At 42.9% G+C, this 23701-nt stretch overlaps 1 protein-coding gene across 2 annotated transcripts in view; it reads right to left on the reverse strand.

The window, feature by feature from the left end:
* Positions 1-23701, reverse strand: part of ABCB1 (ATP binding cassette subfamily B member 1) — a 223087-nt gene that overhangs the window by 87056 nt on the left and 112330 nt on the right. For both annotated transcript variants that reach the window (XM_057504470.1, XM_036911836.2), the window contains exons 3-4: positions 13778-13829; positions 334-499 (exon numbers count right to left, since the gene is read on the reverse strand). In XM_057504470.1, coding sequence (XP_057360453.1) covers positions 334-499; positions 13778-13829 — 218 coding nt within the window. The remainder of the gene's footprint in view (positions 1-333; positions 500-13777; positions 13830-23701) is intronic.

Here is a 23701-nt window from a genome sequence, read left to right on the forward strand (position 1 = left end):
TGACACCCATATCCACTATGTCAGAGACTGTCATAACTGATTCCTACTTGTTAAAGGTCAAGATTAGACTCCCATACCTCTTTCCTTGAAACTTGCTCACATATTTCTGACTTCACAGAGCTTACTCTTTTTCTATGCATCTCTGTTAGCACTTCCACTGTGCATTCTAGTGCTTGTCAATATTCTTTCAAGCTCACTGTGCACATGAACCACAGCTCAGACACAGTGCGGAACACACTAGTGCATATGTAATCAGGACTCCACAAGCATCACTCTAAGTGACTGATTTTCCTTCAAGTCTCCAATAAAATTAGTACCACAAACAATACTTACTGGGATTAGTCATGTTTAGGGAACCTTCAGCATCTCCTGGATATGAAAAGCTATCTGTCATGTCTCCAAAAACCAGCATCATGAGGGGGAGTGCAGCTCCGTGGATGATGGCAGCCACAGTCCCCAGCAACATATACAACCTATCAAGCCAATTTGAATAGCGAAACTAAAAAAAAAGAGAGAAAGAAAAAATTATATATCTGATAAGGAGTTAATATCAGAAATATTTATTTTAAAAAAACCTCACGCAAATCAACACCAGAAAACCCCAAATAACCCAGTTTAAAAACAGGCACAGGACCTGAATAGACATTTTTCCAAACACATACAGAAGGCCAACAGTCAGATGAAAACATGCTGCATATCGCTAATCATCAGGGAAAATGCAAATGAAACTACAAGGAGATGTCACCTCACAGCCCTTAGAATGGCTACTATCAAAAAGACAAGAAATAACAAGTATTGCAGAGGATATGGGAAAAAGGGAACCCTCATGCACTGTTGGTGGGATCGTAAAATGGTACAGCCATGAAGGAAAACAATATGGAAGGTCCTCAAAGAATTAAAAACAGAAATAGGATCTGACCTAGTAATTCCACTTCTGGGTATTTATCCAAAGAAAAAACACTAATTTGAAAAAAATACATGGACCCCTATGTTTATTGCTGCATTATTTCTAATACCTAACATAAGGAAGCAACCTAAGTGCCCATCAATAGATGAATGGATAAAGAAGATGTGGTGTAATTAAAAATAATAATAATAAAGAGAGAAATGTGGTATCCACATATAAATCAAGTATAAAAATCAAATGAGTATTCATATTTGAACTGTTTATAGTTCATAATGCATGAGCAAAACCGAAAGTTTCTGAGATGACTGCCCTTGTACTGTTCACCATGTAACTTATTCACTATGTAAGAATTTGTTCTCCATGTAAGAACTTGTTTGTTATGCCTCAGAAGATTGGAGACTGATGAAAATTAGGCTTGGGGTGGATTAATGATTGTGCACTGAGCATTGACTCCCTTATACAGAATTTTATTGTTGTTAACAACCATTTGATCAATAATTATGAGAGATGCCCTCACAAACAAACAAACAAAAAAAAGTACACACTTTCAATTGTAAAATAAGTAAGTAACCGGGATGTAATGTATAGCATAAGGAATATAGTCAAAATATAGTAAGAACTTGGTATGGTAATAGCTGGTACCTAGAATTATCATGTATATAAATGTTGAATCACTATGTTGTACACCTGAAACTAATGTAATGTAATACTGTGTGTCAACTACCCTTCAATAAAAAATAATTGTCTACAAAAAAAAAAAAAGATGTGGTGTATATATACCCAATGGGATATTATTCAGCCATAAGGAAGAACTCTTGCTATTTGTGACAGCATGGATGGATCTAGATGGTGTTATGCTAAGTAAAATACACCAAGTAGAAAAAGACAAATACCGTATGATTTCACTTACATGCAGAAACTAAAAAAAAACAACAACAAATGAACAAAGAAAGAAAACGGAAACAGACTCATAAATACAGAAAACAAACTGTGGTTGCCATAGGGGAGGAGAGTGAGGAGTAGGTGAAATAGGTGAAGGGAATGAAAAGGTACAAACTTCCAATTATAAAATAAACAAGTAATGGGGATGAAAAGCACAGCACAAGGAATATAGTCAATAATATGGTAATAACTTTGTGGTGACAGCTGGTAAGTATACCTAATTGGTGAGCATTCTGTAATGTATACAATTATCAAATCACTATGCTATATACCTGAAAGTAACAAATAAATGAATAAATAAACACAATAAAACAGGCAATTGGCTTCAAAAGACATTTTCATGGTTATCCTTCGTATTATTATGCAAGCAATAATTTTAACTTTGGCCTCTTTGTTGATATGTTGATTAGAGTTTATTTATGAGAAAATGTTTTTTCACCAAGGCTTTATTGCTTCCAGGCTGTAGTTTTCTATTTTTCTGTAGCTTTTCTGTTTATACATGATATAATAAATTTAGCACCTAAGGTCATATAAATATTATTTTAAAAAGAAAAAAAAATAAATGGGCATTTAATTCTTCTATTGACTTCTGACCTACTTCATATGGACTCAGTCTGTCTTCTTTTCTTCCTTATGAAGTTTGATGACAGGATAGAAAATTATATGAGGTTTGATGAGAGAGATTACATTCTGCGAAACTGTAAAAGCCTTTACAGTACAGTAACATAACTATAGTGTTTGTTGCTCTGATTTCCAAAAACAGAAGGCACTTTTCTTCTCAAGATATTTTAATCCAGAAAAAAATTGATGGCCAAAAGCCCCCCCTGGGGACACCGCTGAAGGAACATGTTTTGTTGCTTTGAGAAAGGGCTTGGGTTTAAAGATCTGCTGCATAATGGTATTAGCATAAATGCTAACAATTCTAATATAATTAGACCTCAACAGGGAGAACAACGAGGCAAGGAATGAGTTAGATGCATACATCCCACAGAACAGATTTCCTGAAAAGATAGGATATGGCCATAATCACTGACAAGTATAGACGTTCATAATTTCTTTAATCGGTAGGCAAGTTATGAGAAGTAAACTTCTCCGCATCCAGAAAGTGATGAGAAGAGGACTCAGTGAGAGGAATGGGCTCAGCGACAGGCCACTTGGGAAGCAATTAATACTTCTCCGATGTAATTCAAGGAACTAGTTAAGGACTGAAAAACCAAATGAAAGACAAGACCAGAAACAGGATGGAGCCAGTTGTGGATAAACTCCAAAGCAGGTGGCTGTCCTGTCCAGGCATGACACAGATGCAATCAACAGGTTAGTAATCTATGGAGGAAACTAGGGAAAATGTCTAGTTCCAGGCAGGGAATATAAAAAAAGAAGAGTTCAGATCAGGCAACACAAAAGACACAAGAGCAGAAAGTAAGACTTTACAATGTAACTATATTCACAAAGAGATAGGAAACTATCCTAGAATTAGCTGACAAGGAACTCACAGCAGTAATAAGTAGGAATAAGTATTGAATTGACAAATGGACATAAAAAGCAGAAGAGTTCTTGGTAGAAATTAATGACAGTCCACAGAACAGGGAAGAAAGTAACCATTGGCCATAACAAAAACAAGCAAGTTGTAAATAAACATGTACTCAATGCTTACTCAATGACTGATAAAAGGCAGGTATAAATACCAAAGATCTAATTCCCACCTTCAGAGTGTTTAAAGAGAATGGAGGGCAAAGCAAAAGAAGTTACACACAATACATATCCTGCATGCTTGGAAAGCACCGTGCGCAGAGTAGAGCAGACACAAAATTGAGCAAGCAGTATCCCCTTCTTAGTGGAAAGCTTGTTAAAAGGAGGTGATGCTGTTAGGTAGAAAGACAGACATGAGAAGCCGGAAAAGGGGAAGACAAGGTTCACAGAAGAAGCCGTCCAGGTAAGGTTTAAAGAAAAAGCCTCTTAAATCCTGCCCAGGTCAGGGGTCCCAGGTGAAGACAAAAAAGGCTTTGCAGGGAGGTAACTTCTTCCCCAGCCAGATCCCAAAACAGGCACAATGAACAGAACTGCAAACTTCCGAACCACACCTCAGCCTGGGTAAGGTCATGCTCCACCAGGGGGATGGCTATACAGGTGGCCCTGCAAATCAAATAACCCACCTTGTCAGCCACCTCCCAACCAGAGCCTCCAGCCTAACGACTGGGGCCTTACCTACCTTTTAACTCTGGCCCACCCTTCCCTTGGAGCATATTCAAATACAGCTTTCCCTCTGCTTACTTACAGGGTCTCTGCCTTTCAGTTCTTTGTTACAGCAGGGACAAGGACCCAGGAGAACAAATTCAACCAGTAAAAATGCTTCCTCCCAGTTCTGAAAGGTCAGCAGGGCGAAGGCATTCCAGGCAGGAAGAAGGGCAAGCAGATAGGAACGATCGCTATGTGCCCAAGAAGACTCCAGTCTCCCAAGCTTGCGGTGTGAAGCGGAGAGGCACCTGCACTGAGCCCAGGCCGACCCGAAGACGCAAGGGCTTGGGGGCAAAGGAGAGCAAAGTCCCCCGTAGTCCTGTCTAATGGCCCCTCCTGGGAGTGTTACCCAGGAAGCACATGGAGAGAATTCAGTATGAGGTGTAGTTTTGTGACACTAGCATATGTAGCAGAAGTCACGGGAGTGGAAAAGATCATCCAGGAAGAGAGAAAGAGTGAGTGAGATTAAGGATAATTTAGAGATGAAGTAATGGGGATATGTTAGCTGTCCTTTTATGACCTTGGGGCAGAAGGAAGGAGAGAGGAGATGGTTACTAGAAGGGGATGCAACGTCAAGGGACAACTAGTTAATGAAATCTTACACATCTTTATAGGTAAATCAATCAAAAAGACTATAAGAGAAAATATAGGAAATAAACTGAGAAGGAGCAACATCCTAGAGAATAAAGGAAACACCTGTTTCAAGAATCTGAACCAAGGGTCATGGTGGATGCTGGAACTACTAGGAGAAACAAGATATCCCTGATGCCTCAAGAACCTCACAGTTGCAAAGGGGTAGATCTTTCTGCAACAGAGGCATCCAATCTGTCATATACACAGCAAGCCTCACAGAGTTGTTATGAGGATAAAAATGAGACTTAATAAAAATGCTTATTAAGAACTTATTCACCATGTAAGAACTTGTTCACCATGTAAGAACTTGTTCGTTATACTTCAGAAGATTGGAGACTGTTGAGAATTAGGCTTGGGGTTGATTAATGATTGTGCATTGAGCCCCCTATACAGAATTTTATTGTTATTAACAACCATTTGATCAATAAATATAAGATATGCCCTCTCAAAAAAAAAATACTGCTTATTAGTCATACAATATAATAATGTGCAATATAATCAGGTACTATAATTGGTTTTAGAGATATGAAAGTAAAGATTTTTCAGGAGCTTATAATTCAGGAGCAGGTAGAACAAAAAAAGCTGTAACACATCAGGTAAAATGTAAGACAGAGACACAAATGAGTTGTAATTGGAGCCCTTTCAATATAAGGGAATGGGAACATGTTTGGTTAGATGCCGATAGGGGACAGAAAGGGGGTGAAGCAGAACCTCAAAGAAGGAAGGTTGACAGGCACTGATGCATGAGGGCTGGGCTTCCCCGGGCAAAGAGGTAGAAAGTGCTGGCAGGACAGTGGTTTACATACTATTCGGCAGGCTGGATGGCAAACCTTACCATGGTGCCTGGGCTGGAGAGGGAAATCAGTGAATGAATCCATCCATCCATCCATCCATCCATCCATCCATTCATTCATTCATTTCTTTCTTTAACATTCAAAAGATATTTCTTAAGCACCTAGTAAGAGACAGGCTTGGCTCCAGGTACTGACAGTAATAGTGAATAAGACAAGCTACTTGTCCTCATAAAGCTTACATTCTAGTGCACAGTAAACAAGGAAATAGATATATTCAACATTCATTCAGTATCAAAGTACCTATTAAAGTCCAGGGACTGTTCTAGGTACCAGGAGTGCAGCAATGAAGAAAACATGCAAAACCCTGCCCTGTGGAGCTCTGACCACAGAGACAGGCAGGGCCAGCTGCCACAGACTGGCTGGTCGGAGAATGTCTCTCTGAGAAGGCACCTGAACTGAGGCCTCAGGAAGGATACAGAGAGTCAAGTGGACACTTGAAGACAGAACATTCCAAGCAGAAAGAGCAAATGCAAAGTTCCTGGGGTGCATGTAAGCTTGGTGTGTCTCAAACCCAAACTGAATGCCCTGTGTGACAAGAGCAGAGTGAAGGAGATTGACTGTGGGGAAATCAGAGGTGATGCAGAGGGCAGATTATGTAGGGCCTTGTGTAGCCACAGGAGGGAGTTTTGGTTTTACCCTAAACTTCCCATCTCAGTGTAAAGAAAAGGCACTCGAGGGCTTTAGGGGAGGAACTGAGGTGATCTGAGGTGGCTTCTCTGGGTAGAACAATTTTAAGAAGAGCAGAAATGGAAGGAGGTTATTAGGAGTAAAAAGAGCAAAGTCTTGGCCAGGTTTGGTAGGTGGGATAATGCCCCTCCCCCACGCCTGTCCAAACTCTAATCCCAGGAACCTGTGAATGTGTTTGCTCCCATGGTACGAGGGACTTTGCAGATGTTAAGGTTTTTGAGATGAGGAAATTATTCTGGATTATCCAAGTGGGCCCCATGCAATCACAAGGTCCTTATAAGAGAGAGCCAGGGGCATATGCATGCCTATGTTTATCGCAGCACTTTTTACAACAGCCAAGATATGGAAGCAACCTAAGTGTCCAACAGTAGATGAATGGCTGAAGAAGATGTGGTACATATACACAATGGAATACTATTCAGCCATAAGAAAGAAACAAATCCTACCATTTGCAACAACATAGATGGAGCTGGAGGATATTATGCTCAGTGAAATAATCCAGGCAGAGAAAGACAAGTGCCAAATGATTTCCCTCATTTGTGGAGTATAGCAATGAAGCAAAACTGAAGGAACAAAATAGCAGCAAACTCACAGACTCCAAGAAGGGATTAGTGGTTACCAAAGGGGAGGGGTGTGGAAGGGCAGGTGGGGAGGGAGGGAGATGGGGATTGAGGGGTATTATGTTTAGTACACATGGTGTGGGGAGAACAGGGTAGCACAGAGAAGGCACATAGTGGATCTGTGGCATCTTACTACACTGATGGATAGTGACTGCACTGGGGTATGGGTGGGGACTTGAAAATATGGGTAAATGTAAATGTAGTAACCACATTATTTTTTCATGTGAAACCTTCATGAGTGTATATCAATCATACCTTAATAATAAAAGAAAAAAAGAGAGTCAGGGGGATCAGGGTCAATAGCAGGAAAAGTGATGGTGGCAGAAAGAGGGTAGAGATGCAAGGCAGGGGCCGTGAGTCTGTGGACGCAGACACCCTCAGGAAGCAGAAACAGGGAAGAAGGAGATTTTCTCTTGAGGCTCCAGAAGGAATCCAGCCCTGCTCATGCCTTGATTTAGCCCAGCAAGACTTCTGGCCCCAGAGCTGTAAGGTAATACATTTGTGTTTTAAGCTGCTAAGTTAGTGGTGTTTATTACAGCAGAATATGTAATGAATCATGTCACAAACAGGACCATAAAGAGGAATGGCCAAGCTAGAAGGAATCACATATTGGGGTTGAAGACTGATACATCTCAGTTTACAGCTTCATATTTTCACCCAAAGCCCTATTCACAAGCATATATACCAAAGTAGAGTGGGGTAAAGGTTGCCTGAACTGAAGAGGTCAAGGAATGTTGACTGTAGGAGTTATTAATAAGGTTACCAATATAGAAGAGTAATGACAGCAAAGGTAAATGAACTAGAAGCAATCAAATGCCAATGTCCTCTACAAAAGAGCAAAGGTAACTAGAACGTGGTAGAGGATGCCACTACAAACGGATAGAAGACACTGTAACAGCACAGAATGAAACTCTAATGAGAAAGGAATCTTGCATGAAAACAACTTGGAAACGGCTGTATGAAACTGGAAAAATGCCAACACCATGACAGACTCCGGGATAAAGGGTTGAGAGACTCTAACTTCACAGGCAAAGATGACACACGAGAAAAATTTGTTGGGAGAAACCTCAGCAGACTGTGGCGTCACAGGAGCCAACAGAAGACAGAATGTGCTGGACAGGGTCAAGTGCCACTCAAAGGTCAAGGTGAAATCACTATGTGTCTACTGAATTTGGCAAGTGGTGGATACAGAGGTCCACTTGTAATTCAGTAAGAAGTGACTGCAGAGTCAGACTGTGACAGGAAGCAAGGGCAGATCCCACATGTGGGGCCAGCCAGAGGGCGATGGCTTTAAGGAGGCCATTAGCCAAGTAAAGATGCCCAACGTGAGAATGCCAGTGGGAAAGGCCTGGCTGAGAGGGAGAGACTGCAGATAGACAAGAGAAGGATAACAAGGTAAGGTCCTTGAGAAGGCAGAGGATATGGTAACCGAAGTATAAGTGAATGATTACTTTTCAGAACCAATTCTTCCTCTGTTATAACAGGAGAGGGGGAGAGGGAAGCTGATCCAGGCATAGGCATGTTTGTAGAGAAGAGAAGTATGTTTGTAGGCAGAGAAGAGCAGAGGAATGTCTGTCAGGTGGCTTCTGTTGTTTGTGAACTAAAACAAGAGTCACCGAGCAAGAATGGGAGGTGGTGGAGACGCGGGGAGTTTGAAAAGAGCCAAGGATTGGCATAAAAATGGTTACTGAGGAGTAGAATTTCTGTTGAGGGTACACCTTATTGTGAGGTTTTTCTCTGGCACCAATCAGATGTGGGAGTTCAGGGGCCAAGAAGGCAGATGGCTGTTTTCGCCAGGGCTGTGCATAACAAATGACAGGTGAAAGGAAGTTTAGTTTGGGCAAGAAAATAAAATGATGCTCATTACTCTAAGCTGGATAAGAGAATGAAGACAGGAAGGAGCTACAGGGAGATTGATGCATCAATGGACAGAAGGCCCAGAGAGAACAGTAAGTAAGCTGAAGAGCCGGGAGAGGGCTCACTAATTTAAGCTGGCTGCTTGAAAAGGTCACTTTGGAGACAGAAGAGTTTCAAATAACAACAAAATCCAGGATGTGAGTCTCTGAGCAAATGGCTGGGGTGAGGGGAAGGTAAGATTATTGCTGCTGTGAAAGTCAAGGAGTGGTTATCCATAACACCATAAAAGTCATCCAAGACAGTATAAGCACCCGGGTGGAAAGGGAGAAACTGAGCCAGGTAAAGTCTCCAATGACTGGGGAATGACCACGTGGCCAGAAAATAACAGAATCCAAAAAGAACTCTTCAAATCCAGGCAGATAAAAGCTTAGCTAATCATAGACTTTCAAAAATTATTAAAGATGTTAAAGCTCTAGGTCTAGAGTAAGCAAATCTGGCCAAAATTCTGGGCCTATCTACTGCCTAGCTATATGACTGTGACTTTGAATATACTGCTTAACTTCTCTGAGCTGGTCTCAACATCTGGAGCATAAGAATAAGACAGGTTCCTACACCATAAGGTTATTGTGTGGATTAAGTTAAATAATACACATTGAGTGTTTAGCAAATATCTGACACAGAGGAAGCACTTAACATGAATGGTTATTATTTATTAGAAAAAAGTTCACGTTTCAATAAGATACATAAAGTACAAAGCTCTGAGTTGAATCCGCAGAACAATCCCAGCAAGAGTGTATGACTTTTAAGGAGTGCTTTAGGAGCAACTGCAGTCTAACTTGTATTTTTCCTGCCTTCATTTCCATCTGTACCATTTCCTCACTTGCTTTAGAATGTGTTGCACATTTGTGTTTCTATAGATGTTGAAACAGAGCCTGATAAAATAAAGGCTTGTAAAAAAATTTGAATCTATTCCTCACCTCTTTTTCACCACTGTTTCAAGACTGCTAGAAAGTATCATAGTGGAAATAAGTCCACAGGGATGGTGTGCAGAAAACAGTTACTAATATTGCAAGCCTAAGACTGCTGGGTTTAGAAAGGCCTGATTCAAGGCGGCCCCGCAGCTAGTATTTAGAACTTGGATTTTGGGAGGGTTACTTAACATCATTCCAAATGACACAAGTGGTCGAACTATTTGTACCATGTACTTTATGCTGAACACCTGCCTTCCTTCTGGGAGTCTGGAATTTTGGAACATGCTGTCTCCATAGCCTCTAGCAAAAACCTCGGGCACTGACTCTGAGTTTCTCTGATGGGGAGCATTTCACACAGGTGGGCACAATTCATTGCTGGGGGAAGTAAGTGGGACTCCACCGGGGGAGGACTCTGGGAGCATGTGCCTGGTTTCTTCTGGCCTTCTCCCTTCCCCTTTCCTCTTGCGATTGCTGATTTTGCTTTGTATCTTTTTGCTATAATCGTCTAAGCCATGACTATGACAACATACTGAGCCTTGTATGTCCTAAGGAATCGTTGACTCTGAGGTTCTTAGAAATCCTTACATCCCTGGGTTTTTGTCTTTGCTGGAAACTGTTACTAACAAGCAATCAGCAATGCCAATCACATCAGCATTTTACTGTGAACCATTATGAATATATCCATTTAGAAGTCCACAGTGTTCTATGTCAACCCTTCAGAAAAAAAGACCCAAGGAGAAGCCCCATAAGTAGTACAGCTCTTTGTCAAAAAGCTTAGAATACATTCCTTCTGTGCCATCATGGGCAGAGCAATTTGGAACATGAACTTTCCAGATTTGAATCCTGGCCACGCTGTTTATCAGCAGGCAAGTTAATATATCTGGTTTCAGCTTCCTCATCTATAAAATGAGAATATAATAATACCTACCTCAAAGGCAGTTGTAAGGATTAAATGAGGTCATATAAAAGTACATAGAACGTCAAAATGGCCATCCTGCCTAAAGCAATCTACAGATTCAATGCAATCCCTATCAAAATACCAACAGCATTCTTCAATGAACTGGAACAAATAGTTCTAAAATTCATATGGAACTACCAAAGACCACGAATAGACAAAACAACCCTGAAAAGGAAGAATAAAGTTGGGGGGGGTGTCTCACTCCGCAACTTCAAGCTCTACTACAAAGCCACAGTAATCAAGACAATTTGGTACTGGCACAAGACCCACAGACCAGTGGAACCGAATAGAGACTCCAAACATTAACCCAAACATATATGGTCAATTAATATTCGATAAAGGAGCCATGGACATACAATGGGAAAATGACAGCCTCTTCAACAGCTGGTGTTGGCAAAACTGGACAGCTACATGCAAGAGAATTAAACTGGATCACTGTCTAACCCCATACACAAAAGTAAATTCAAAATGGATCAAAGACCTGAATGGAAGTCATGAAACCATAGAGCTCTTAGAAAAAAACATAGGCAAAAATCTCATGGACATAACCATGAGTGACTTCTTCATGAACATATCTCCCCAGACAATGGAAACAAAAGCAAAAATGAACAAGTGGGACTATATCAAGCTGAAAAGCTTCTGTACAGCAAAGGTCACCATCAATAGAACAAAAAGGTATCCTACAGTATGGAAGAATATATTCATAAACGACAGATCCGATAAAGGGTTGACATCCAAAATATATAAAGAGCTCACGCACCTCAACAAACAAAAAGTAAATAATCCAATTAAAAAACGGGCAGAGGAGCTGAACAGACAGTTCTCCAAAGAAGAAATTCAGATGGCCAGCAGACACATAAAAAGATGTTCCACATCACTTGTCATCAAAGAAATGCAAATTAAAACCACAATGAGATATCACCTCACACCAGTAAGGATCGCCACAATCCAAGACAGACAACAACAAATGTTGGTGAGGTTGTGGAGAAAGGGGAACTCTCCTACACTGCTGGTGGGAATGTAAATTAGTTCAACCATTGTGGAAAGCAGTATGGAGGTTTCTCAAAAAACTCAAAATAAAAACACCATTTGACCCAGGAATTCCACTCCTAGGAATTTACCCTAAGAATGCAGCAGCCCAGTTTGAAAAAGACAGATGCACCCCTATGTTTATCGCAACACTGTTTACAATAGCCAAGAAATGGAAGCAACCTAAGTGTCCATCGGTAGGTGAACGGATAAAGAAGATGTGGTACATATACACAATAGAATATTATTCAGCCATAAGAAGAAAACAAATCCTACCATTTGCAACTACATGGATGGAGCTAGAGGATATTATGATTGGTGAAATAAGCCAGGCGGAGAAAGACAAGTACCAAATGATTTCACTCATATGTGGAGTATAAGAACAAAGAAAAAACTGAAGAAACAAAATAGCAGCAGAATCACAGAACCCAAGAATGGACTAACAGTTACCAAAGGGAAAGCAACTGGGGAGGATGGGTGGGAAGGGCAGGAAAAGGTGGGGGGGGGGGAGAAAGGGGGCATCACGATTAGCATGTATAATGTGGGAGGGGTACGGGGAGGGATGTACAACTCAGAGAAGACAAGTAGTGACTCTACAGCGTCTTACTACGCCGATGGACAGTGACTGTAATGGGGTTTGTGGGGGGGACTTGGTGAAGGGGTAGCGTAGTAAACATAATGTTCCTCATGTAATTGTAGATTAATGATACCAAAAGAAAAAACAAGAGGAAAAAAAGTACATAGAAAGTGTGCTGTTCTGTGTATGCTACACGTGTTACCATTATTACCTCATATTCTAACTCCAGGTTTTTATTCTTTTGTGGCTTGATTGTATTGATAGGATTACCTCTATATATTAGGTCTGTTAAACTTTCTAAAATACAAGACATCTTCAAAAAATCTGAGCTACAAATAACTACATAAGATGAATGTTTTGTTTCCAAAATGACAGAATTGAAATTAAATCTTGGGAATAATCTTGTAGTTCTTTCACTACAAGGACACATGAATGATATCTAAAACAAAAACTGTCACTTGGTCACTCCAGTAGTCTTTCTGAGAGGCCCAATACATAGTCTCATCTCTGAAAAATTCCAAGAGATTGCAGATGGGATGACAGGTGGAAACATACTGGAGAAATGAAGAGCATGGAAGACAACCGTGGAGTCATCAGTATGTAATGGGGTATGTGGGGGGACTTGATAATAGGGGGAGTCTAGTAACCGTAATGTTATTCAAGTAACTGTATATTAATGATACAAAAAAAAAAAAGTCAGGCAACTGTTTTTTCCTGCCTCTATCTATTTTATGTTGAGTTTATTCATATCCATTTTACAAGATAGCCTACCTATCTCTCCCCCCATAACATTTAAATAATGTCTGGTGTGTTATGACTACCACAGATATAGTACTGGTACTACATTCTGAACCAATTAATTAAGTTGGTTCAGAAGTCTTCCAGATTCTAATCTTAGAGTTCACCTAAGTCTTATTCTTGGGAAAAAAAGGATCCAGGTAGAGAGACCATCAACCAGCCACAACTATAAAATCCCTGTCTAATTCCAAGTCTGATTAAAGAAAAGCTTCTAAGCAACCACCATTCAAACAGAAAATGACATATTAAGTCTTTCAAGTTCTAAATTCCCAGTTATTCAGCACAGAGGAATATGTCATAATAATAATAATAAATAATCCATTGCTAACATCTATTTTTTGGGTGCCTAGGACTTTGATCTCAAACCTATCAGGATTTCAGAGCCAATGATGACAGGAAACCTTGTGTCATATTTAAATCACACTCCATGTGGCTGGTGTCCTCTATATAGATGGCTGAGACCATCACTTGCACAGATAACAGATCACTAACAACATAACTCATTAGGAAAATACTGACATGTAGGTCAAGAAAGGTGATTGTTGAGGCTCAATTCACATGGCAAATGACCATCAGCACTCCCCTGAAAAGAAACTAAATTAAACCAATTCATTTTACCTCAAACTACCATACCAGATGAACTATTTTTCTAGGTAAGGAGAAATCAAATTTCCAAAGCACTTCAAATAGAGAATAAATTCAAACTCACCATTGCAAACGTACTGACAGTTGGTTTCTTTTCTTTCTTCTTGTCTTTTTCACTGGAAAACACAGCAATTACATTGCATGAAATTTTTAAAATCACATAAATTTTTTAAATTAACAAATTAGCATAGACCTTATATTTAATAACAAATAGGACAAAGAAACATGTCTAAAATATATTACTCAGTTAAAAAACCTCCCCCAGTGACATTTAAAAAAATGACTGGTGTGTTATGACTAGACTATAAAGTGTGTACCACAAGACTTAACTGGTTCTGTAGTTAATAGTTGATCCCATTTATTAAGTTTAAATATGTTTATATGTATCTTAGAAATCTATAAATGTGGTGACCAAGGGTATTGAGATTTCTAACAAAATATCTTTTTCCTTGTGCCTTTGGTAGTTCCTAATTTTCTATGATGAATACACACCCAGACACGTAACTTTTGCAATTAAAGAAATAATACTAAAAAGAGAGAGCTTCCTGTTTTTAGTCTACAGACAGTCCCCAATGTACAATAGTTCAACTAAGGTTTTGACTTTACAATGGCATGAAAGCAATATGCATTCAGTGGAAACCATACTTTGAATTTTGACCTTTTCCCGGGCTAGCGATAAGTAGTATGATTCTCTGTTACGCTGCTGGGCAGCGGCAGCCAGCCACAGCTCCCAGGAAGCCATGTGATCACCAGGGAAACATCCAATATGCTGACAACATCCTGCACCCAGACAGCCTTTCTGTTTTTCACTTTCAGCACAGCGTTCAATGAATTATCTTCAACACTTTATTATAAAATAGGCTTTGTGTTAGATGATTTTGCCCAATGGTAAGTTAATGTAAGCATTCTGAACATGTTGAAAGTAGTCTAGGTTAGGTGTATTAGATGCATTTTCAACTCTCAATGGGTTTACTGAGAGCTGAGAAAGATCTGTGATTAGAAAATCATTCATACTCTCCAGAGTTAACTTCCTTAATTATTATCTGATTAATTCTAGCTATAGATACTCTACCTAGTAACTACTTAATTCCTTAATTATTATCTGATTAATTCTAGCTATAGATACTCTACCTAGTAACTACCTCAATTTTATCCTTCATCATTCCCTCTACCACTGGCCATCAGATGCTGGGCATAAAACTAACCTAAGAAGAAAGGTAATTAAATCACTCTCTATGAGCAAATCTAATTCTGAGAGGAGGTCTGGAGCCCTGAGGAACCATTACAGCAATAAATGCAATCTAGAAAAGCTACAGTCAAAAAAGATGGTTGTAAAGTGTCTAAAAGCTGTCCTCAGGCATAAGGAGGTTATGTTGGGAGCCACACAAAGACAACAAGATGGCCACAGTTCATGAGGTTCCTGCTTCACTTCCTGGAGATTAGCTGCGAGCCCGCGCGCGCCAACAAGAAAGCCCGCGCGCGCCAAGAGATACTCTTCTCCCCCTCCTTCCCCATTATCATATACCAATCAGAATGTAACTCGCTGCGCCATCCCTGCTATGCAGCCAATCCCCTGCTTACAAGTATCCTATGGCCCACTCTGCCCCTGAACACTGGTGTATATCTACCCCCGTCTTACAATAAAATTTGAGGGCTTGATCAGAATACTGTCTTGCCTTCGCTCTTCTCTCGCCCCCATTTTTCTTTCAGGTCGGATCCCCCTCGTCCCCACAAATAACTAGGTCCCGCTGGACGGGACAAGTGGCGCCCAACGTGGGGCTCGAGGCACGGATCCTTCGCAGGCGGACCCCCGAGTAAGATATCGTCTGGCCAGACCCCTTCTTGATGAAACAATAGGAGACGCCTTTCGCCGCTCACGGAGGTCGTCGTCCCTGGTGAGTACCGGCCGCCTTACAAGAAAATGGGAACTAAATTAAGTAAAGAAGCGGTCTTCATAAGAGACCTAAAAAGTTCACTTAGGGAGAGAGGAGTTCGAGTTAAAAAGAAAGACTTGGTAAAGTTTTTTATTTTTGTTGATGAAGTCTGTCCGTGGTTTATCATTAATGGCCCCGAAATTCATCCTAAAAAATGGCAGAAAGTAGGTAGAGATTTAAATGATTATCTTATCAAAAACGGCCCTGACTCTGTTCCTGTTTCAGTATTTTCCTATTGGGGTCTTATCAGAGATATTGTTGAAAATACTGACCCTGATAAACGTCAACTCTTGTCAGTGGCAGAATATTGCCTCCGCCCCCTATCTCGGGCGGCCTCAAAATCGTCTCTTTCGAGTGATCCCCCTGCCCCAAAATCAGCTAAATCCCCCTCCCCTAGCCCGACACCATCTTTGCTCGGTGCCCTCCATGATACCCCTCCCAAATGTTGCATTTATCCGCCTCTCCCTCGAGATTCGGACTTTGTCGATACACAAAAGGTTTTTCCAGTCGTGACTAAGAGCCAAAATGGCGAGCCTTTAGATCCGAGAGACGCGGCTGAACTAGAAGACGAAGCGGCCAAGTATCACAACCCAGATTGGCCTCTTGCCGCCCCGTCGCTTAACCCCCCTTCTTACACACCCCCAGTTTTGAAAAGAGCCTCTTACACTCCCTCTATTCAGCCTCCCAATGTTTGCGCCCCGGCCTTTTTGCCCCCGTCGGCCCCTCCGCTACCCCCTCCGGCTCCCGGTCCTGTTAGCCCCCCTACCAGCACTGAAGACCTAATAGCACAGATAGTAGAACAAAGAATAACTTGCCATCTCCAAAAATTAGTTGTCTCCCAACCAGTTCGTCCCGCATTATATTCGCAAAGGGGCCTCTCTAAGAAACCGCTTACAGCCACAAAACCTAAAAAACAACCTAAAAAACTGCTCTTTCCTGTTCTTACCCGGGCCTCCGCCCGCTCTGGCCCCACCTCCACAACACATAGCCCGGAAGAGGGCGATCTTGAAAGCGACGGCGAAGACGCCCCTGCTGCTCAGGAAATAGAAAGTGAGGGAGAGGAGCAGGCTGAGCCAGAGCCGGCCGAGCCTGCTGATGGCCCTAGAGAATTTCACAAAATCCATTTCAAAAGCTTAAAAGAGCTGAACGCGGCCGTTAAAGCTTATGGCCCCAATGCCCCTTTTACCCTTTCTGTTCTTGATTCGCTGTCTCGAGGAGGACATTTACTCCCAGGTGAATGGCTGCGTATAGTCCAGGCTGTGCTTACCCGTGGTCAGTTTTTAACTTGGAAGGCAGATTTTGCTGACCGCTGTCAGACCATCGCTGCTGCCAATGTAAAAGACCCTCATTCCCCAACAGCGTCCTGGACTTTTGATAAGCTTACGGGACAGGGCAGATATATCTCTGAAACCAGGCAGCAGCGCCTTCCCCTTGGTCTTTTATCTCAAGTGAAAGATGCCGCTTTGGGCGCTTGGATATCACTCCCTGCTTCCGGGACTGCTAACACTCCTCTAACTAAGATCACTCAAAGCTCGCAAGAAGACTATAGCGAATTTGTTAGCAGACTGTTAGAGGCCACCGAAAGGACCCTTGGTTCCGCGGCTGCCAATGATAAGATTGTAAAACAGCTAGCCTATGAAAACGCCAATTCGGCATGTCGAGCCGTCCTCCGCGGTAAGACTCAAGACAAAACTCTTGATGAAATGCTGAGAATGTGTAGAGATGTCGATCCTTTTACATCCAAAGTCCAAGCCCTTTTAGCTGTAGGTGCCGCTGTTCAAACTCCCCCGGCTTCTTATCCTCCTTCCTTCCCCAGGGGCGCACCGCCTATGCGTAACTGCTTTAAATGTGGACAGCCAGGCCATTTCGCTCGCCAATGCCCTACCACAGCTCCTCCTCCTAGAGTTGGGTCAGTCCCCGGTATTTGCCCTCGCTGCCATAAGGGGCGGCACTGGGCCAAAGAGTGCCGTAACAATCCAACAAATCCTTTTTACAGTACCACAAATCCTTTCACCCCCCCTTTTCAGGGAAACGGGCTGAGGGGCCAGCCCCGGGCCCCCCAGCCAATTCCATTTCAGCCGGCCTCGGGGAACAGCCTAGCTGTAGCACTCCCGCCCTCTATCGGGCCACACCCGGGAGTGCAGGACTTGACCTCTGTGCCTCCTCCTCAACAATATTAACGCCTGAAGAGGGAATTACAATTATTTCCACAGGAATTTATGGCCCACCTCCCAAAGATACTTATTTTCTAATTTTAGGGCGAGCTTCCACCACAATAAACGGCCTTATTGTCCACCCTTCCTTAGTTGACAATGACTATACTGGAGAAATAAAAATTCTTGCTAGTGCCCCCCAGTGCCCTGTCAGCATTATGAAAGGTCAGCGCCTTGCGCAGGCGCTCCCCCTCCCTTTAAGTACATCTCACCCTGCTATTCATAAGCAGCGAGGCTCCTCTACCCCAGGTTCTTCAGACTTATATTGGATCCAAGCTATTACTAAAGAACGCCCCACTCTTAAACTTAAGATCCAAGGAAAAGTATTTGAAGGAATTTTAGATTCCGGGGCCGACTCTACGGTCATATCTCAGGCTTCATGGCCCTCCAGCTGGCCCTTACACGCTTCCTTGACCCATCTACAAGGAATTGGGCAGTCAAGAAACACCTTACAGAGCTCACAGTTATTAAACTGGGAAGATGAAGAAGGAAATACCGGATTCATTCAACCCTTCGTAGTTCCTGGGTTGCCGGTAAATCTTTGGGGAAGAGATATCCTTTCTCAAATGAAGGTCATCATGTGTAGCCCTAATGAAGTTGTAACACAGCAGATGCTTTCACAGGGTTACCTCCCTGGTCAGGGGTTGGGCAAACTAAAACAGGGAGATCCCAACCCGATACTGGCCACGCCTAAGATAGACCGCTCAGGTTTAGGGTTTGAAAAACATTTTTCGTAAGGGCCGTTGCTCCTCCTGCACTCCAGGCAGACAAGATTACTTGGAAAAGTGATGTTCCTGTCTGGATCGATCAATGGCCCCTTACCACTACAAAATTAAATGCAGCCATAGAGTTAGTGCAGGAACAGCTGGCTGCTGGACATATTGAACCTTCTACATCCCCTTGGAACACCCCAATCTTTGTAATCCAAAAGAAATCAGGCAAGTGGAGGCTCCTACAAGACCTCAGGGCGGTTAATAAGACTATGGTCTCTATGGGCGCATTACAACCGGGAATTCCCTCTCCAATAGCCATCCCTAAAGGGTATGTCAAATTAGTAATTGATCTAAAAGATTGCTTTTTCTCCATACCTTTGCATCCTGATGATTGCAAACGTTTTGCCTTTAGTATACCCATTACCAATTGTGTAGGGCCTTCTCCCCGGTTTCAGTGGAGAGTTCTCCCACAAGGAATGGCCAACAGCCCCACTCTTTGCCAAAAGTTTATAGCCCAGACTATAGACCCCTTTAGGTTGCTCTTCCCCACTTTGTATATTATCCATTATATGGATGATATTCTTCTTGCCGGTCCTGACCAGCAACAGCTCTATGCGGCCAGTCAACAGCTAGTCACTGCCCTCCGAGATCGAGGACTACAAATTTCCCCAGAAAAAGTCCAGGTCCACCCCCCCCAACTTTTTTTAGGCTTTGAATTATTTTCTAATAAAATCCTCACTCAAAAAATTCAGTTAAAGAGAAGCTCCTTAAACACTCTTAATGATTTTCAGCGTCTGCTAGGAGACATCAACTGGCTCAGGCCTTATTTAAAGCTGACCACCGGAGAGTTAAAGCCCTTGTTTGATGTCCTACGTGGAGACCCTGATCCTTCCTCCCCCCGCTCGCTTTCATCAGAAGCACAAAGGGCTTTAACCATTGTAGAGCAGGCTATTTCTGAACAGACCATTAGCTACTTCTCTCCACATCTAAGTTTGTGGCTGCTCATTTTCCCTACCCCCTTCTCCCCTACAGGAGTCCTTTGGCAAAACCATCCACTATTTTGGGTTCATTTGCCAGCCTCCCCCCCTAGAGTCTTAGCTACCTATCCTCAATTAGTTGCTGCCCTCTTACGTTTAGGCCGAGAGGCAGCTCTCAAGTTGTTTGGGAGAGACCCTGAAGTTATAACCCTCCCATACAATACATCTCAATTACAATGGCTTATTCAACATGATGATGATTGGGCAATTAGCTGCACCTCCTTCCAGGGGACAATAGACAATCATTACCCTGCAGACAGATTAGTCCAGTTCCTTCAAAAGACCCCGGTTGTCTTTCCCAAGAGGACTAAAACCACGCCAATTGCTGGGGCCGTAATGGTGTTCTCTGATGGGTCCTCCTCCGGTATAGCCGCTTTCAGTATTAATGGGCAAGTTACTCGAATACAGACAGACCTCTCTTCTGCACAACTTGTTGAACTAACTGCAATAATCAAAGTTTTTGAGCTTTTAATAGATGCCCCCTTTAACCTTTACACTGACAGTGCCTATGTAGCAACCTCTGTTCCCCTATTAGAGACAGTGCCTTACATACGTCCCTCTACAAATGCTTCCCCCCTATTCGCAAAATTGCAAAAATTAATTCTAAACCGCGATGCCCCTTTTTTCATCGGGCACATACGCGCTCACACTGGCCTTCCAGGGCCGCTTGCCAAAGGCAATGACAGAGTTGATCTGGCGACTCAATTAGTAGCCTCTGTCACGTCAGACTCACCCTTGGCTGCAGCCCAACGGGCTCATGAACTACATCATCTCAATGCTCATACTCTTAGACTCAAATTTTCAATCACCCGAGAACAGGCCCGCCAAATAGTTCGGCAATGTCAAGGATGTCTAACTCTCCTCCCAGAGCCTCATAACGGAATCAACCCCCGGGGGTTGATTCCAGGAGAGATATGGCAAATGGATGTCACTCATTACCCTCCCTTTGGTAAATTAAAATATATCCATGTGTCTATTGACACATGTAGTGGTTTCCTATGTGCATCCTTGCAAACGGGAGAGGCAACTAAAAATGTTATTACCCATGTTCTCTCATGCCTGGCATATCTACCACCACCTAAAATCTTAAAAACTGACAATGGGCCTGGATACGCCAGCTCTAGCTTTAAACAGTTCTGTGCGCAGTTAGGTATTAAGCACATAACAGGAATTCCCTATAATCCCCAAGGCCAAGGCATTGTTGAAAGAGCCCACTTAACCCTTAAAAACATGTTATTCAAACTTCAGTCGGGGGGAGAAGTACTCTATCCGAAAACAGGTAATGCAAAGACACTCCTAAATCATGCACTGTTTGTTCTTAATTTCCTTACTTATGACTCCGCGGGTAAAACCGCTGCTGATCGCCTTTGGCATCCCTCCACGGCAGATAATTATGCACAAGCTATGTGGAGAGATCCGATGACCAACACATGGCACGGGCCTGACCCTGTGCTCATATGGGGGAAAGGACATGCTTGTATATATGATGCTAAGGCACAAAATGCCCGATGGCTCCCAGATAGGCTCATTAAACTCATAGACACAAATAGAGGCAAAAACAATAATAATTCCAGTCCAGGGCATATTAACCCCTGAGAAGCCTTCCCTTTCTGTTTATTTTCAGAAGGCAAAAATGAAGATTTGTACACTATTGACCCTCGTCATGACCTTTCGCCCCGTTTGGACCCATCAGATTTTCAATTTCACCTGGACAGTCACCAGTGAAGCAGGAGACGTCGTTTTCAGTTCTTCTACCTTAGCAAGTTCCCCCCCATGGCCTGTTCTTGCCCCTGACCTCTGTGACTTGGCCGCTGGAGCTTCTGCGGCCTGGGGGACCCCAGACATTTACTTTCCTTTTTCCACCTCCCCTGAGACCTACCCTGAGGGACAATCTACCACCTCTCCTGGGTGTAACAACACCCCTAGGAGAACCTACCTCAGAGAAACAGAATTTTATGTTTGCCCGGGAGCTCATAGAGATCGAGCCCTTAACTATAAATGTGGATATAGAGACTCCTATTTCTGTGACTCCTGGGGGTGTGAGACTACAGGAGATGCTAGTTGGAAGCCTAGCTCCACCTGGGATTATATAACTGTAAGTAGGGCTTGGAATCCCAAGCCTAACTCAACTGTTACCCCAGAATGTCAAAGCACCCAATCCACAAGGGGGCGATGTACACCGCTCTCCATTGCCTTTACTGACAAGGGAAAAAGGGCCCCTATTGATGGATGGCTCAGGGGACATGAATGGGGGCTAAGGCTTTATGTTTCAGGAAAGGACCCTGGGCTCACTTTTAAAATCAAATTAATTCGATCCATTCCAAACGCCAACAAGCACGTTGTCCTTGGCCCTATTGCCCCTAAGGCAAGAGACCCAAGACCTTCTAACCCTTCTCCCCTGTCTACTAGTACTGTTTTCCAGGCCTTGCTCCCCCCAGTTTTACCCTCTACAGGCGAAATCCTTAAAGGCCTAGCTAATGTGACTGCAGAATCCCTTAACTCCACTGGATATAGCGAGTGCTGGTTATGTTTCTCCCCCGTTCCCCCGTTTTACGAAGGGATAGCAGTTTTAGTAAACACCTCAGCAGACCTCATACTTACCAATGACTCCAGCAAGACTCGCTGGTCAGACCCCTCCCGTTTTTCAGAGACCTCTCCGGGTCTCACATTGACGCAGCTTTCGGGAATAGGCCTCTGTATACATAGCCCCATCTTGCGTCTACCCCCTCAGCTAATACCCATTTGTAACAGCTCCTTCTCACCCCCGCTGTCCTATGAATTCCTTGTCGCGCCCAACGGTACTTATTTTGCTTGCTCCTTTGGCATAACGCCCTCTGTTAACCCGCGCTTGCTAATATCTAACAATGAATATTGTGTTTTAGTCATGCTCATGCCCAAGATTTCCATACATCCCACCGAAGACCTCCTTCCATATTACTCGGGCTCTACTCGCACTAAGCGTGAGCCAGTAACCGCCATTACCTTATCTGTAATATTAGGATTAGGAGCAGCTGGGGCTGGAACAGGCATTGCCTCCATAATTACTTCTAAGCAACAATATTATGCTCTTAGTCAGGCTATTGATAAAGACATACAAAATCTGCAAGAAGGTTTAGACAGCCTGAAAGAATCTGTTGTCTCTCTCTCTGAGGTAGTGCTCCAAAATCGCCGAGGGTTAGACCTCCTTTTCCTGAAAGAAGGAGGCCTCTGCGCTGCTCTTAAAGAAGAATGTTGCTTCTATAAAGACAAAACAGGGTTAGTGCAAGATAGCATTGATAAAGTTAAGAAAAACCTAGAAGCCAGGCAAAAACAAAGAGAAAAGGATGAGGCCTGGTATAAAAACTGGACCTCTGCCACCCCTTGGTTAACTACTCTGATCCCCACCATCCTTGGACCCTTGGCAGGATTCTTCCTTTTAGTGTCTCTTGGCCCTTGGGCCTTAAGAAAACTGACAGTTTTTATTCGAGAGCAGGTTGACCAGCTCGTCAAGCCAGCGGTTGCTGTTCATTATCACAGACTTACAGCCTGTGATGAAGAGTCTTACACCGAACCAACCAATGCTCCCGGTCTCCGGTTCTCAACTTTACAGGCGCCTCAACCATGGTACCATCGATTCTGGCACCGTACTTAATGTGGCCCATATGCTGGTCAGCCAGAACCAGACATACCCCTAACTATGAGGGTATGGGCATCGAGATGAGTGCGAGACAAAGTACCGCAAGGGAGGGTTCTTCCTAGAACCTCTCTGGTCCTCCCTGAGAATACGCCTGGCTTGCATAGAGGTTGGTATCCATATGTACATAAAGCCTTGATATATTAAGATCAATTTGGCTTTCAGCTCTGCCTCTCCTCCCTAAAAGATACCGAGAGCATTTGCGAAATGTTACCCTGCTGGAGGAGCCAGGCCTCTATTCCCTCACTCGATTAAGGCCCACCTTTCTGAAATAAATAGAAAGGGAGGAGATGTTGGGAGCCACACAAAGACAACAAGATGGCCACAGTTCATGAGGTTCCTGCTTCACTTCCTGGAGATTAGCTGCGAGCCCGCGCGCGCCAACAAGAAAGCCCGCGCGCGCCAAGAGATACTCTTC

The sequence above is a fragment of the Manis pentadactyla genome, chromosome 7 (genome assembly GCF_030020395.1).
Source record: "Manis pentadactyla isolate mManPen7 chromosome 7, mManPen7.hap1, whole genome shotgun sequence".
In the NCBI taxonomy this organism is placed as follows: domain Eukaryota; kingdom Metazoa; phylum Chordata; class Mammalia; order Pholidota; family Manidae; genus Manis; species Manis pentadactyla.